The following is a 17,030-nucleotide window of genomic DNA, read 5'->3' as shown; positions in this document are numbered from 1 at the left end:
TCAAAGGAAAAGACTGATTTGGGGCGGGGATTCGAGCCGCCATCCCCACGGTGGGAGGAGCCAACAGAAGGAGACGGGAAGGCGAGTGTTTCCTTGTGCGCAGGCGCAGGGTTGGGCACTCCCCCGGGAGTGAGGGATGCTGGGCCCGATGACGTGGCCTGGCAACGTCCCTGCCGGTGCGGCCTCCCGGGAACCGGCGAATCGAAACTTCTCGCGGCCTAGTCCCAACTCGCGTGCGCTTGTAAACCGGAGCTGGGAACAGCGGTGGCGGTCTGGCCTGCAGGAACCTGACGGGGCTGCTGCCATGGGGGAGTGACGCGCCTGCGCCCGCTGTTCCGCGGCAGCGAAAAGACATGAGGAGACCCCGCGGCAGGGGTAGCGGCGGCGGCTCCTGAGCCCGGGATGGAGGAGAAATACAGCGGGGACGCGCTGACCGGCCCCGGCGGCGGCGGCAGCAGCCTCGGGCGGGTGGACGTGCCCAGCTCTCGGTAAGGGACTGATCCCGACTCGCCGCTCGCGCACTGCGGCCCGGGACGGCAGCTGCTAGCCCGGCGGTTCGAACACACCTTCTCTCCGGCCTCCCTTGGACTCCGTACGCGCTGCCGAGCTTTAGGTCCTCTCCCGCTGCTTCCCAGCCTGCTGCCTGCCTCTAGGTTCATTGGCGTCTGTGGCGCCCACTGCAGAATGGACGCTCTGAGATCCAGGAAGCTTTTGCTAGATTCCCTGGGTTTCAGGGCAGACCGTCAGCCTTAGAACCAGTTTCTAATCAGAGAAACATTTCTCATGGCTGTTTCTCCCTGGAGCAGTAGCTTGGTGACAACTTAACCTTAACGACGTCTCCCTGCGTAAATTGGGGGAAGGTGTCACTGTCATCTCTGAAAAAATCAAAGTACAAGCAGATTAACTTGGGTGTGCAGGTTAACCCAGCACATCAAGAATTAAGCCCCGTCGTTGAGTTTTCTTTTCCTTTTTTTTTTTTTTTGGTTTCTGTTATTATTTAAATGAGAAATGTATGCTCGCTGTCAAAAAAAAAAAATTATAGAGGTCCTCCCACCAACATCTAAATGCCAGAGACCAGGTAGCACAGTGACACTGTCCAGTGTCTTTCCTGACCTGCCCTAAATTCTGAGGTAGTGTTATAGGATGCATAAAATAAGGCCCAGCAATTTGATTAGAACTGGTACTTATTGCCTTCGTTTCTAATGAGGTTAAGTTTTAGTGGTTCTTCACAATTTTGAGATTTAAAAATTATTTTGACAAATTCCTTAGAACAGCAGTAACAGCCTTACTGATGTAGTTTTTGCATGTGAAAATCAAAACATCACATATGCTGGAGCAGAACTTCAACCAACTGCATTTTTGTAGCATAAATTTTCTAATCTATTTTGAGCAATTCATTTTGTAAATAACAGCATATCAGATATTAATTTTTGGCCCATGACAACTAAATGCAATATAGGGGAGTTGTAGTCTAGATTTGGTAGTTGCCAAGGGAAAATGTTGTAAAAGACATGTCTTTTGACAAAATTGGACTATGGACTACAGATTAAAGTATTATATCATATCATTGTTAAGTTTCCCGTTGATAACCGTGGTGGTTTTATAGCAGAATGCCCATGTGTATTGTGGGGTTTTTCTGGTTTGTTTGTTATCAGGAATTGAACCCATGGGTATTTAACCACCCAGCGACATCCTTGGCCCTTTTTTGTATATTTATTTAGAGACAGGGTCTCCTGAGTTGCTTAGGGCCTCACTAAGTTGCTGAGGCTGAGTTTGAACTCAAAATCCTTCCTGCCTTAGCCTTCGAGTCACTGGGATTACAGGTGTGTGCCACCGTACCCAGCTTCATGTTCTTTTTTTTTTTTTTTTAGTTGTAGTTGGACACAATACCTTTATTTTATTTATTTTTACGTGGTGCTGAGGATCAAAGCACGTGCTAGGCAAGTGCTTTACCGCCGAGCCTCAACCCCAGGCCCTCCATGTTCTTATTTAGGAGTAAAAAAACATTGATGTATTTTACTCACTCTCAAATAATCCAGGGGGAAAAAAATCTGTTTGAGAGCACAACAAAACAAATGAGACAATATATTTACAATTAAATTGTCTAGAAAAGGGCATACTATTCTGTGTTAATTTGAAATTATTTTTAAATGAGTTGTTTAAATGCTTTTTTACTCAAGAACTTATTGTCTTAGGTAGGTAAATGTGGTAAACAATTCTTTGCCATCTGTTTGTTCAGCACAGTTATCATTGCAGAACCAAAGTCAATTCTGGACTGGCTGAATTTGGATTCCAGGTTACAAAAGTTTTTCTTTATAGAGGCTAAAAACCAAAACTGGTTGTAATCTCCAACAAAAACTGACTATGGTGGCACATGCCTGTAGTAATCCCAGTTATTCAGGACGCTGAGGCCGGAGGATCAAAAGTTTGAGGCCAGCCGAAGCAATTTAATAAGACCCGGTCTCAAAATAAAGACCTGGGGATATAGCTCAGTGGCAGGGAACTTGCTTAACATGGGTTTAATCCCCAGTATCTCAAAAAAGCAACAACTAATTGATAAATTATTTAATCAAATATATTATGCCTAAATTCACACTATTTTAAATATCTTTATTTTATTTATTTATTTTTATGTGGTGCTAAGGATCAAACCAGTGCCTCACATGTGCCAGGCAAGCACTGAACCACTGAATAACAACCCCAGCCCCTTGGACTATTTTAAATAAAGTTTCCTTTCTCTTTTTTTTTTTTTCCTTGCAGAACTAGGGATTGAACCCAGGAGCGTTTAATCACTGAGTCACATCCCCAGCCCATTTTATTTTTAATTTTGAGATAGAGTCTTACTGAGTTGCTGAGGCTGGCCTCAGACTTGTAGTCCTCCTACCCCAGCCTCCCAAGTCACTGGGATTGCAGGTATGCACCACCATGCCAGGCTCTGTGTGTGTGTGTGTGTGTGTGTGTGTGTGTGTGTGTGTGTGCGCTTAATTTTAAAAAGATAGTAAAGAAACCAGGCATGGTTGTGCACTCCTGTAATCCCAGCAGCTCAGGAGGCTGAGCCAGGAGGACTGCAAGTTTAAAGCCAGCCTCAGCAAAAGCAAGGTGCTAAGCAACTCTGTGAGGCCCTATTTTTAAAAAAAATACAAAATAGGGCTGGGATATGGCTCAGTAGTCAAGTACCCAAGTTTAAGTTCAATCCTCAGTACCAGAACATAAAAGGAGTAAAGAAAATTGGTGTCAGAAAGACCATAAGAGTAATAATATTATCAAGAAGTATTTTACATAGGTTAATGCTCCATATGACTAAATCTTGTCATCCAAGTCCCCTGTTTTTCAAGTTTTGTTAATACTTTAGTCAGAAATTATTTAGAAATATTAATCACCTTCCCAAGTACATTATAAATATAGCTCAGTGGTAGAACACTTGCCTGTCTGAGGCCCTGGGTTTGATCCCCAGCACTACAAAAAGAAATTACATATGTAGGGGCATACAGGCAGAGATACAAAATTTACGTTTTCCTTAATGACTTAAGAGTTATTATGAGCATCATCTCATGAACTGAGTAAATATAGTACTGTCTTCAAGGGTTCCTTCCCAGTACTATACACCTATGCTGCTGTCTTGTATTTTGAAATATTATTCCTATTCCATGCTTGGCATTTCCTACACTGTCTTCATTACAGACTATATATCTCAACTCTGTGGAGATACCCTTCCCTTCCCTAGTTAGTTGTTTCCATGTGTGTTCTTTCCAGACTCTGTTAAGTGGATCACATAGATTTGTCTATTTGCCAGTCTTTCCCAGTAGAACTCAAGCTCCTTGAGTGTAGGGTCTCTACTATGCATTTAGTGTCCCAGCTATTACCTAGAAATGTGTTTAGTTGTAAGAAACAAAAATAACAGAGGCTGAAACAAATAGGGATTTTATCTTCTCACAACAAAGAAACCAGAGGTTGCTGGTAATTTGTTCAGAGACCTCCATCTGGGAGGCAAATTCTTTTTGTTTTTCCTCTCTGCCATTAATTCTTAGTGTATTGGCTTTCATATTCAGACTTGTTATAAAATGGATGCAGCAGTTTGGGATTAAAATTGTTTAGATAAATTTTAAATAAAAATCCTCCTATTAAAGCAGGAATAATGAGATTAATAGTTCCAGGTACATCTTGCCCCTTTATGTGGAAGAGGGATGGCTATACCTGAAAACACCCTGTCAGTAAGTGAACCAGGAACTATGTGAAGAATGACTGAATAACCCTATGGAGGATTTATGTATAATCGTGAATAGTTAAGAAGATAAGAACCCTCAAAAGCCTTTTGGATGAACTTTGGCCTTTTGGGCAATATATTAAAAAGAGCAAGCTAAGAAGTCCTGGGATTAACCCTGCCTAGCTCTCTGCACTTCTTTCCCATCTACAACCTGAGAGGAGGTGGGCTAGACAATCTCGAAGGTGTTTTTTTTACCTCTTATTTAAATGTTAATGTCCTAACCTTTTTCCCCTAACATACATTTACTTTCAGACCTAGATAACTGCTAGAGATTTTCGTAGGCTTTGTAGAAGGGTTCTGCTGGGGGGGTTGAAGCCTGGCTGTTGGGATGTTGAAATTAAAGGAAAGAAGGTAAGCAGGGCTAAGAAGAGAAACTTCTTTTTAATCTCCACATTTCTAGTCCAATGCCTCATCCTTCCTTTTCTCTTTGCTTCATGTTCAGACCTAACCAGAGGCTAAAACTTATGACTCTTGTGGTAATTGAGAAGGGATGTTGCCTGTCTGTGAAGGGCAAGAACATGGGGATCTAGTTACTTAGAAGACTTCTCTAAGGATCCTCCCTTTGGTATAGCTTCCCACACCCTTTCTCAGATGCATATGGTTCCTGGAGCTTTTCAGAAATCTCTGGATCAGGGCACTTGGATTTTCAATCCTTACTGTAATCACTTAGCAAGTTAGTGTCTTCTGGTTTCATCACAGATAGAATTTAGTCCCTATTTTTGTTTTCCTTAATTGTTTGGAGTAATTGGTAAATTGAAAGATATAATACAGGGCTGGGGCTGGGGCTCAGTGATGGAGCACTCACCTGGCACACATGAGGCTCTGGGTTCCATCCTCAGCACCACATAAAAATAAAATAAATATATTGTGTCCATCTACAAATAAAAAAATTTAAAAATTTTTTTAAAAAGACATAGTATAGGGACTGGGGTTGTGGCTCAATGTAGGCACAATGTGAGGCACTGGGTTTGATCCTCAGCATCACATAAAATATAAGTAAATAAAGTTATTTGTAAATCTACAACTAATATGTGTGTGTGTATATACATAATATGAAGACATTACAGGCTGGGTGCGGTGGCACACACCTGTAATCCCAGCTACCTGGGAGGTTCAGGAAGGATGATTGCAAGGTCAAAGCCAGCTTCGGCAACTAACAAAGGCCCCCAGCAACTTAGCCAGAGCCTTTGTCAAAACATAAAAAGGGGTAGGAATGTGGGGATGTGGCTCGTTGGTTAAGGCCCTGGGTTCCATCCCCAATGCCAAACAAACAAAAAAAAAGCATATTATAGCCAGACATGGTAGCACTTGCTTGTAATCCCAGCAGTGCAGGAAGCTACAATGGAGGATCGCAAATTTGAGGGCAGCCTTAGCAATTTAGTGAGACCTTGTCTCAAAATAAAAAAATAAAAAGGACTAGGAGTATAGTCAGTGGCAACTGGTTGATCAAGAACATCTTTATTTTTAGTTGTTGCTTTTTCAAAAAATAGACTGCATCTATATATATTATCATTCATATACATTGAAAAGAAACCAGGAGTATAACATACACCAGAATGTTAACAATAGTTACCATGTGGATAATGAGTTGTTTGGGTTTGTTTTCTGTTTGGCTTTTTTGTATTGTTTCATATTTGTTTATGTGTATATCTTTGTATTCTGTAATGTCTGATACTTGTATAAGAAGAAAATTACTGAGTTCCTTGTGATTTCAATTATACTGAAAGTTGTTTGTTTTTATTTTCCAGATTAACAAAATATATTGTGTTACTATGTTTCACTAAAGTTTTGAAAGCTGTGGGACTTTTTGAATCATATGATCTCCTGAAAGCTGTTCACATTGTTCAGTTCATTTTCATATTAAAACTTGGGTGAGTATGTTCCTTATTTTCTAAGTTAAACCATGCTAGCAGATGGACATAGTGCCATATACCTATAGTCCCAGCATTTGAGAAGTTGAGGCAGGAGAATCCCTTGAGCCCCGGAGTTCAAAGTCAACCTGGCAACATAGTAAGACCTAATCTGAAGAAAAGAAGTTAAAAAAAAAAACCCAAACACGCTGAACTGCATTTCCTATATAATCATTTCGTAGTGTACTGTGTCCTCTTCTACATATAGTAATTCATTCTTCCTAAATAGAGATTTTTAGATCTTGAAATTGATAGTGACTACTTTCTGCTGCCTTCTATTACTAAAAATATATTAAACCCTTGAGAGTATAATTTTGGTAATCTGGGAAAGAGATTCTTTACTAGGAAATTTTAAGCACCAGTTGTATGCAACTGGGGGAAACAGGAAATTGAACCCCCCAGGGCTTTGCACATGCTAGACAAGCACTCTTCCACTGGGCTACATCCCCAGTTCCTTTTATGTTATATTGTGAAATGGAGACTCTTTAAGTTATCCAGGTTGTCTTGAAATTAAAATCTTCCTGCAACAACCTCCCAAGTAGCCATGATTATAGGAATGTGCTACTACCTTACATGGCATGTTTTTATATAGCGTTTTGGCAAAAGTGGGAACATATAATTAGTACTTTCTTCATTTCTGTCACATTGTTTTAAGATTTGTTATTTCTGAGCTCTAGAGAAAATAAGAATTATTTTCTTTAGTATGCCAAGGTATTAAAAAATATTGAGACTCCTCTTGTGTGGCTTGTGAACTGACTGGTTCCAAAGACAATTACAAAAGAAGAATTCCCTAAAATGTTGCCATGGAAACATTGTTAAAATATGTACTGTTTTCCAGTACAGTTCTTCAGAGGATAGCATGCCTTTCAAGTTCTGGTACATTTGTTTAAAATAAGTGTCCTTACTTAAAACCACATCTTGTATTTAATATTGATTAGTATGTTACTGTCTCAATATTTACAGGACTGCGTTTTTTATGGTTTTGTCTCAAAAGCCATTTTCTTCTGGGAAAACAGTTACCAAAAACCAGGTAAGGTTTCTGCAGAATCATTTATTCCTTGCTCATTTTTTGATCAGGGATACTTAATAATTTAAACGCACAACAGAAAATTTCTACAAATAATCTGCTCTTGACATATTTGACATATTTGGTTTATATCACAAATTAGAAACCTATTCCATGATTTTTATTAGAATGACAAATTTAAGTATTTGATTTTAGAGACCAAGAACATTTTTTAAAATAGCATTAATATTTTAAACACCCTTTTACATTTCTTTCTCTGTTTCTTTTAATTAACTTTCTTCATTTATATTTGACAGCAGAATGCATATAATTCTTATTACACATATAGAGCACAATTTTTCATATTTCTGGTTGTATACAAAGTGTATTCATACCAATTCCTGTCTTCACACATGAACTTTGGATAATAATGTCCATCGCATTCCACCATCATTTCTAACCCCATTCCTCCTCCCTTCCCCTTCCACCACTCTTCCCTATCTAGAGTGCGTGTATTCTTCCCATGCTCCCCAACCCTACCTAACTATGAATCAGCCTCCTTACATCAGAGAAAAAATCGACATTTCATTTTTGGGATTGGCTAACTTCACTTAGCATTACTTTCTCTAACTCCATCCATTTATCTGCAAATGCCATGATTTTATTCTCTTTTATTGCTGAGTAATATTCTTTTTTATCCATTCATCTATTGGAGGGCATCTAGCTTGGTTCCACAGTTTGCCTATTGTAAATTGTGCTGCTATAAAACATTGATGTGGCTGTGTCCCTGTAGTATGCTGTTTTTAAGTCCTTTGGTTATAGACTGAGAGGGATAGCTGGATCAGATGGTGGTTCCTTTCCCAATTTTCCAAGAAATCTCCATACTGCTTTCCATATTGGCCGCACCAGTTTGCAGTCCCACCAGCAGTGTATGAGTGTACCTTTTTCCCCCACATCCTCAACAACACTTATTGTTGTCTTCATAATAGCTGCCATTCTAACTGGAGTGAGATGAAATCTTAGAGTAGTTTTGATTTGCATTTCTGTATTGATAGCAATAATGAACATTTTTTCATCTATTTGTTTATTGATTGTATATCATCTTCAGAGAAGTGTCTCTTCAGGTCCTTGGCCCATTTATTGATTGGGTTATTTGGGTTTTTTGGTGCTTTTTGAGTTCTTTATATACCCTTGAAATTAGTGCTCTATCTGATGCATGAGGGTAAAGATTTGCTCCCAAGATGTAGGCTCTCTCTTCACCTCATAGATTGTTTGTTTTGCTGAGAAGAAACTTTTTAGTCTTTCCCTGTTTTTGAATAATTGGAGCACTAAAAACTCCTGATGGAAAAGAATTTAAAGACTAAATCATTCAGTATTCCTAGTGAGAAACTAAGAAAACAGAAAAACTGTAAGAAAAAGATTTCAAGATACAACAACACAGGTAATGGAAACAATTCTGTCTTGCAAACCTAGAGTTAATCAAGGGATATAAACATTTTCTAATTTTAATTTTAAAATATGTAGTTATTTAGTTTTTAAAATGTTTATTTTTTTCTTTGTTACCCTTTTTATCATTTGTCTTTTATATTTATTTAAAATGAAGTTAGTGAAATATGTGACTGAAATTTTTCATTTTTTTTTTTTCTATTTATAGTGGATCAAAATATTTAAACATGCAGTAGCTGGATGTATAATTTCACTCTTGTGGTTTTTTGGCCTTACTCTCTGTGGACCACTAAGGTAAATAAAAATGCATATTTAGAATGTTTGTTTATATTTCCTCATTTTGAATGTTAATTTTGTTCCATTTTATTTCCTGTCAAATATTTATTTGTACAAATATTTCTATTACTTCTATAGTTTTGCATAGAATTCAACAAAGAGAGAGAACCTCTGGTTTGTGGATTAGTTCTTTGGGGAATACTATAATGTTCATGATCTATCATAGATATTTTACTAGTTAGCATCCAAGGAGTTTCAGAAAATGTTTATCATAAGTGGCTTTTTTTTTTTTTAAATCACTTGTTAGTGATCCTTTTACTTGATAATTTGGAGGCTAAAAGGTCTGTAATGGTAAATAAAATCAACCAATAAGGAGAAACCCAAGTACTTAAAAGCATTTGTGTGTCTGTGTGTGTGCACTGGGAATTTAACCCAAGGGTGATTTACCATTGAGCTACGCTCCTAGCCCAGCCCTTTTTTTTAAAAACAGGGGCTCACTAAATTGTTGAGACTAGCCTAGAATTTGCAATACTGCTTCAGTGTCCTTATATGCTGGGATTACAGGCTTATGCCACTGTGTCTGGCTTCTTGTTGTTGTTTTTATTTGTTCTTTTTAGTTATACATGCCAGTAGAATTTTTTTTTTCTTTTTTTTAAAACCAAGGATTGAACTCAGGGGTGCTTAACCACTGAGCCACATCACCAGTCCTTTTTTGTATTTTATTTAGAGACAGGGTCTCACTCATTTGCTTAGGGCTTCTATAAGCTGCTGAGGCTGGCTTTGAACTAGCGATCCTCCTGGCTTAGCCTCCTGAAGCCGCTGGGATTACAGGTGTGCACCTCCATGCCTAGCATATTTTGATATATTATACTTACATGGAATACAGTTTCCCATTCTTCTGGTTGTATATAATGTTGAATTAATTACACTGGTCATGTATTCATATGTGAACATAGGAAAGTCATGTCTAATTCATTCTATTATCTTTCCTAGTCTCATACCCCCTCTCTTCCCTTCATTCTCCTTCATCTAATTTTTTGGCCCAATTCAGCAAGTCACTTATAAACAAATATTTTGAAATAGTGTATCAGTCATCAGCTTAAAGGTGGTAAATTAGGTAGACTACTCCCATTTCATGTTCCCGTAGATGTATGTAATCTTTTGTGTGCACATGAGCCAGTTTAGAAAAGAAATACCTAAGGACACTTAATAGAATATGAAACTGTATGTAAGGCTTCTTTCAATATTTTTTCTGTTTCTAAAGGGTTTTGTTTACTTGCCAATGATGAGGGGGAGTGTGAGGACAATAGGTGAGGAGTAAAAAATGAAGGATATTTTAAAGGCTTTCACTCAGAGTAGTAGTGTGAACAGAGAGGAAGGTCATGAATGAGAAATGCTTTGTGTAAAGTTTTTTTCCCTCGAATAGCTTCTGGGTCCCTTTGGGTGTTTTGCTCTGTGCTTTGTCAGCTGCAGAGAATGTTAAATCCAAATGTCATATCTCTGTCCACAACTGCAATAGCATCCTGGAGGGTTGGGAAAGCTGGCAAAATTTCTCATTCTGGGTATAACTTTTTCAATTTGTTCTTGAATATAATTGAATGGTACTGTTGCTTATCATTTGTAAGATTTTAAATTTATTATTCACAAAGTTATTATTTAATTCATATGCTGTTAAATCACTGTCTCTATATATTAAGAAAGGGAAGGAAAGGGGAAATAACTTAAACTCTTACTTGGCTCATTCTTTAGTCATCTACCTCCTACTCTTGTAACTCTACCACCAACAACACTCTTCCTCTTATTCTTTGACTAAAACCATCATGCAATTACTTGATGAGAAAGACTCCTTTCAAGCTAAATATGGTAGCACAGGGGCTGGGGATGTGGCTCAAGCGGTAGCGCGCTCATCTGGCATGCGTGCGGCCCGGGTTCGATCCTCAGCACCACATACCAACAAAGATGTTGTGTCTGCCGATAACTAAAAATAAATAAATAAATATTTTAAAAATAAATTAAAAAATTAAAAATTCTCTCTCTCTTTAAAATAAATAAATAAATATGGTAGCACATGCCTGTAATCCCAGCCATTGGGGAGGCTGAAGCAGGAGGATTCCAAGTTCAAGGCCAGACTGAGCAACTTACCAAAATTTGTCTCAAAATAAGGACTGATGGGCTGGGGATGTGGCTCAAGTGGTAGCCTGCTTGCCTGGCATGCATGCGGCCGGGATCCGATCCTCAGCACCACATATAAACAAAGATGTTGTGTCCGCTGAAAACTAAAAAAAAAAAAAAAAAAAATATATATATATATATATATATATATATAAAAAACAAAAACAAAATAAGGACTGGTGACACAGCTCAGTGATGGAGTCAATCCCCCGTGCCTCCAAAAAAAGAAAGAAAGAAAGATTCCTTTCATGTTTTATAGTCTATCTAATTTTAGGTTAGTATTACTGTTGACATTTATTTTCTTAAATTTCCAAATTTTAATACAGCTAAGATTATCATCAGTGTGCTCTCATTACAGATTTTTAGGTAAAGAGAAAAATTGAAAACATTAATAAGCAGATGAAATAATTACTATTTAGAAAAGTCTCCTTATGAATAGTGATAATGATTTCTATTTTTTTAAAAGAAGTATTTCCACATAAGAAGAATAAATATAGATAAAAATATATTTGAAGAATAATAAAATGATATGCATGTATCTTAACACTCAGCCCCCAAAATAAAGCCTTATTAATACCTTTGGAGCCCTGTGACTCTCCTGATTATATCTCCTCCTTTTCCTGCCTTTAGATATAACCAATATCTTAGGTTTTGTTTTTATTACTGTCCACTTTTTGTAGTTTTCTTTTTTTTCTCTCTCTTTCTTTTCCTCCCTTTCTTTTATTTATTTATTTTTTAATATTTATTTTTTAGTTTTCGGCAGACACAACATCTTTGTTTATATGTGGTGCTGAGGATGAAACCCCGGCCGCAGGCATGCCAGGCGAGCCACATCTCCAGCCCCTCCCTCTTTCTTTTAGTGTTTAACTTTGCAAAGTTTTTTACTTTATTACTTTATATAAATGGAATTACATTGCATGTATTTTTCTGCAACATGCTTCTCCCATTCAGTGTTGATTATATATGTGTGTATAAATATATATATATATTTTTTTTTTTTATACACATACACACACCCACTTTGGGGGGGGCGGTACTGGGGATTGAACCAAGAGGTACTCAACCGCTGAGCCACAGCCACAGATCTTTTTATATTTTATTTATTTATTTATTTTCCCAGTTGCTTAGGGCCTTGCTCAGTTGCTGAAGCTGGCTTTGAACTTGGAATCCTCCTGCCTCAGCTTCCCAAACCTCTGAGATTATAGGCGTGCACCATTGTGCCCAACTCAGTATACAATTTTTTTTTTTTTAATTTTTTTAGTTATCGGCAGACACAACATCTTTGTTGGTATGTGGTGCTGAGGATCGAACCTGGGCCGCACGCATGCCAAACGAGCGTGCTACCGCTTGAGCCACATCCCCAGCCCTCAGTATACAATTTTTTTAAAATTCTTTTAATCATAGATGGACATTATTTGCTTATGTGGTGCTAAAGATCAAACCCAATGCCTCACATGTGCTAGTCCAGCTGAGCTATAAGTCCAGCCTAAAATTCACCTTTTCAAAGTGTACACTTCAGGGCTGGTTGTAACAAACACTGGTAGTCCCACCTACTTGGGAAGTTGAGACAAAAGAATAACTTGAGCCCAGGAGTTCAAAGCCAACCTGGGTAACACAGTGAGATCTTGTTTCCAAAAAAATAAAAGTGTACACCTTAACCAGGCACGGTGGCACACATCTGTAATTCCAGGGACTCAGGAGGCCGAGGCAGGAGGGTTGCAAGTTGGAAGCCAACCTCAGCAACTTACTAAGGGCCCTAAGCAGGACTCAGGAGGCCGAGGCAGGAGGATTGCAAGTTGGAAGCCAACCTCAGCAACTTACTGAGGGCCCTAAGCAGGGCCTTGTCTCAGAATAGAAAAATAAAAAGGGCTGGGGATGTGGCTCAGTGGTTAAGCAGCCCTGGGTTCAATCTCCAGTACCCACCTACACCACCCACCCACCCCCCCACCCCACCCCCCCGCAAAAAAAGTATATACTTCAGTATTTCATGTATCAATAAGATTTCATTCATTCATACTCCGTGTAATAATTTACTGAATGGAAATACTCTAGTTATGCTTTTATTAGTGGGTAAATGGATTAGTGGATTGTTTGCCCTTTGGACCTATTGCAAACAGTGCTGATATGAGCAATCTCAAGTATTTCTTGATATACACATACAAGAAATCCATATGATTAACATTAGGAGTGGTCTTGTTGGATATTTGTAGTGTTAGCCTTTCAAAGGTAGATAATATCAAAACGTTTTCCACAGCAATGTACCTACTTACTCTTCTCATAATGTGTATGTTTTTGTGAAATCAAGGGAAATACTTATTTTCTTTTCTTGTACTCTAGATGATGCTTCCTGATAAAGGTTAGATACATTTCATAAATGATATCTTTTTTCCATAGGACTTTGCTGCTATTTGAACACAGTGATATTGTTGTTATCTCACTACTCAGTGTATTATTCACTAGTTCTGGAGGAGGACCAGCAAAGGTAGATTTTCCATTATCAGTTACTCATAAATTAAAGTATTGTTGTAAAATATTATCCAAAGCAAAAAACAAAACAAAAAATCATATATTTTACTGTTTTATGTTGGTTTTGTTTTTTACATTTTTCTTACAAAAACATTTTTCTTGTGTTTATTTTGAAAGGATTAGATTCCTAGAAAGTTCAAAGAAAAGCAGAGATTCTACCTTTCAATCAGTTTCCCCCAGAGATTAACTTCTTACCTAACAAAAATACACTATCAAAAGCCAGCAAATTGATGTTGGTACAATCCAGAGATCTTATCAAGATTTATCGGTTTTATGTACACTTGAATATGTATATAGAGATTCATGTGGCTACCATCACAACCAAGATACAGAGCTGACATAAAACCACAAAGATCTCTTTCCCCCACCTTGTTCTTAACCCTGATAATCATTTTTGGAAAATACCTATAAACTTGTATTTAAAGTCTGATGAAGATTTGTCCAACATTTTGACAGTTAGGATCCCTGTTAAGTAATTCAAGTATTATCCTTTTTGGTAAAGTGAGTTACCAATCTATAATTTCAAACTGTTAAAGCTATAATGTTTCTGTATTACCAAATTAAAAATTTCCTGTGCATGGTATATTGTCCTGGACACACAGGAAAGAAGAAATAAAGACAAGGTATAACTGTGCTCTGAAAGGGACTTTCCAGTTAAGTTTATGTTCATTTATCAAATATAATGGTAATCACATATGAGTGGAGTAGAGGAAGATAAATAAAATAATAAAGGGAACAAAGTAACATGCCAAGTACAGCAAAGAGTGCCCAGAGTGTAGATTTCAAATTAGATCATTAGTGTGAAAACCTAGGCCATTCTTTTTTTTTTTTTAACAAATATGTTTCAGTTGTAGATGGACACAATACCATTATTTATTTATCTTCATGTGGTGCTGAGGATGGAATCCAGTGCCTCACCCATGCTAAGTGAGTGTTCTACCACTGAGCCCCAACCCCAGCTCCCCTAGGCCACTCTTTAATCATTCCCCCTCACTAACAGAGTACTCCAAGATAAAATTTAAGTGAATTGAAGAATATCGTGCTTTAAAAAAAAGATATTTATAAAAACATAAGAATAACTTATGGTTGAAGAAGAACTCTCCAAGCATAAAAGCAGTGGAGGAAAACTTAACCATAAAAATTACCACAAATAAAAACTGTTTTCAGGGATCATTTCTCAGTGGAATAGAGAAAGGAGACCAAGCAGAGGAGGAAGGGAGGTACTTAGAAACAAAATTTATCAAATTATATTGTGTGCATATACAAATATGTAAGAACAAATCGCACTATTATGTATAATTATAATGCAGCAGTAAAATGTGAAAAAATTACTACAAATAAAAGTTTTATATTTATTTTAAAATATAAATCACTCATATCAGTTAAGGAAAATGCTTAAGTTCCTCAACAGAAATGAGCAAAGAGCAGCGGAAAAACAGCTCACCAAAGAATACAAATGACTTTAAAACACTAAAAAAAAAAAAAAAGTTTGGTAGCACTAACAGAAGTGAAATGAGAGTGTAGATCTTATCTTACATATCCTCTCATTAGTATTAGTAATGAAATCAGAGCATCTGTCTAGGACTCATTGATTATATAAATATATAATTAAGATTCTGAAGCACTACAGAATTCTCAGCTGCCCTCTTTGTTAACATAAGATTAAAGTATATTTTCTCTATTTGAGTGTTCTTGATGTTACCATATCCTAATTCAATGAAACTTTAAGAACTTTTAAATTGTATGTTTTTTAATATATACTCTGTTTTGACATAATGCCTACCACACTGAAAATTTATCAAGTATAGTGGTCAATCATATGAATAGGATAGTATTTTAACTTTTCATTTTAAAACTTTATTTACTATAAATATTGTGTTATATTTTCATAAGTATTTATACTCACATATAAATATATGAAATATTACATATAAGTATGCATATTATGCAGAAAGTACCTGTAAATATCAAATGTATAGTAATGATATTTTAGATCATTTTTATACCTGACATTATGAAATATTTACATCAACTAGGCCATTGTATCCTTTCTATAATTTCCTTTCATCAAAATCCTTTCCCTGAAATGAGAACATAAAGTTTTTCAGGAGCTGAGAAAGTAGTTCCATGGTCCAGCACTTGCCTAGCATGCATGAGGCCCTGGGTTCACAAGCCCCAATGCCACAAAAAAAAAAGTTTATCAGTTTTTTACATCCTTATTAGACCTTAGAAATGACTTTGCTAATTTTCTTAACATAGCCTCATGGTTCTTCTTCCTTAGAGGAATGGTAGTAACTATAATGTTTTCTATTCTTTACATGTATGCAGGACAGTAACTCCCTGTTAATTATTCCATAGCTGATTGGGGCTTTTCACTCAAGTAAAGTAACATTGAGGAAGTTTGAGTTTATAAACATTAATATTTTGTTCATATTAACATGCCTAGCCATATTAGCAAGGAAATAATCAAATTTGTCAATATTATATGTCTTAAATAACCTTAAAACATTCTGCAGGAACCGAGGCGTGGTAGCACATGCTTGTAATCCTGTTGACTCAAGAGGCTGAGGCAGAAGGATGATGAATTCAAAGCCAGACCCACCAACTTCTCTCAAGGCCTTAAACAACTTAGCAAGACCATGTCTCAAAATTAAAAGAGGGACTGGGAATGTGGCTCAAGTGGTAGCGCGCTCGCCTGGCATGTGGGGGGCACTGGGGTTTGATTCTCAGCACCACATAAAAGTAAAAATAAAGATAGTGTGTCCACCTAAAACTAAAAAAAATAAATATTAAAAAAAAATTAAAAGAGTTAGGGATGTGGCTCAGTGTTTAAGCACTCCTGGGATCAGTTCCTGGTAATAAAAAATATATATTCTGCAGAATTTCTTAAATCATTTTATTCCTTATACTTTACTATTAATACTGTAAACTTATTTAAGGGCCTTAATGTCAGATATTGTTATTTAAATGTTGATTTTTAAAAACATATTTTGTTAGCATTTGTATAGTGATTTTAAGAATCAACCCTCCAAAATAGCCATCCTTTTTATTTTTTTATTTTCAGACAAGAGGAGCTGCTTTTTTCATAATTGCTGTGATCTGTTTATTGCTTTTCGACAATGATGATCTCATGGCTAAAATGGCTGAACACCGTATCCTTTTGCAGTAGATTGGAGTTAAAAAATCTTAAACTTATTTAAGAAAATAGAAGACTGGCAGAATGAAAAAGAGATGAATGAGTTAAACTGATCAATCATGATTTGACACTTTCACAGATTAATATAGACATCCTGAATCAATATTCAAAAAGTGAATAAATTCATTCTAAATATCTTATACCCCTCAATATTTTCTACATAGCCACAATTTTCTGAAATAGACACTGAAAGAATATTATGCTAAAAAAATCATTTAAATTCCATTATCTGAT

General features: G+C 36.9%; 1 protein-coding gene across 2 annotated transcripts in view; it reads left to right on the top strand.

Annotated features, from left to right (window-relative positions):
- Positions 1 to 350: 350 nt before the first annotated feature.
- Positions 351 to 17,030, top strand: part of Slc30a5 (solute carrier family 30 member 5) — a 35,179-nt gene continuing 18,499 nt past the window's right edge. For both annotated transcript variants that reach the window (XR_005727910.2, XM_005319541.5), the window contains exons 1-6: positions 351 to 488; positions 6,013 to 6,135; positions 7,138 to 7,204; positions 8,835 to 8,920; positions 13,469 to 13,556; positions 16,665 to 16,752. Coding sequence is in view for 1 of the 2 variants with exons in the window: in XM_005319541.5 (XP_005319598.2) it covers positions 403 to 488; positions 6,013 to 6,135; positions 7,138 to 7,204; positions 8,835 to 8,920; positions 13,469 to 13,556; positions 16,665 to 16,752 (538 nt within the window). In the remaining variant the exon portion in view is untranslated. The remainder of the gene's footprint in view (positions 489 to 6,012; positions 6,136 to 7,137; positions 7,205 to 8,834; positions 8,921 to 13,468; positions 13,557 to 16,664; positions 16,753 to 17,030) is intronic.

This window comes from Ictidomys tridecemlineatus, chromosome 1 (genome assembly GCF_052094955.1).
Source record: "Ictidomys tridecemlineatus isolate mIctTri1 chromosome 1, mIctTri1.hap1, whole genome shotgun sequence".
In the NCBI taxonomy this organism is placed as follows: domain Eukaryota; kingdom Metazoa; phylum Chordata; class Mammalia; order Rodentia; family Sciuridae; genus Ictidomys; species Ictidomys tridecemlineatus.
Note: the sequence above shows the minus strand (reverse complement) of the source record. Positions and strands in the feature narration are given on the sequence as shown.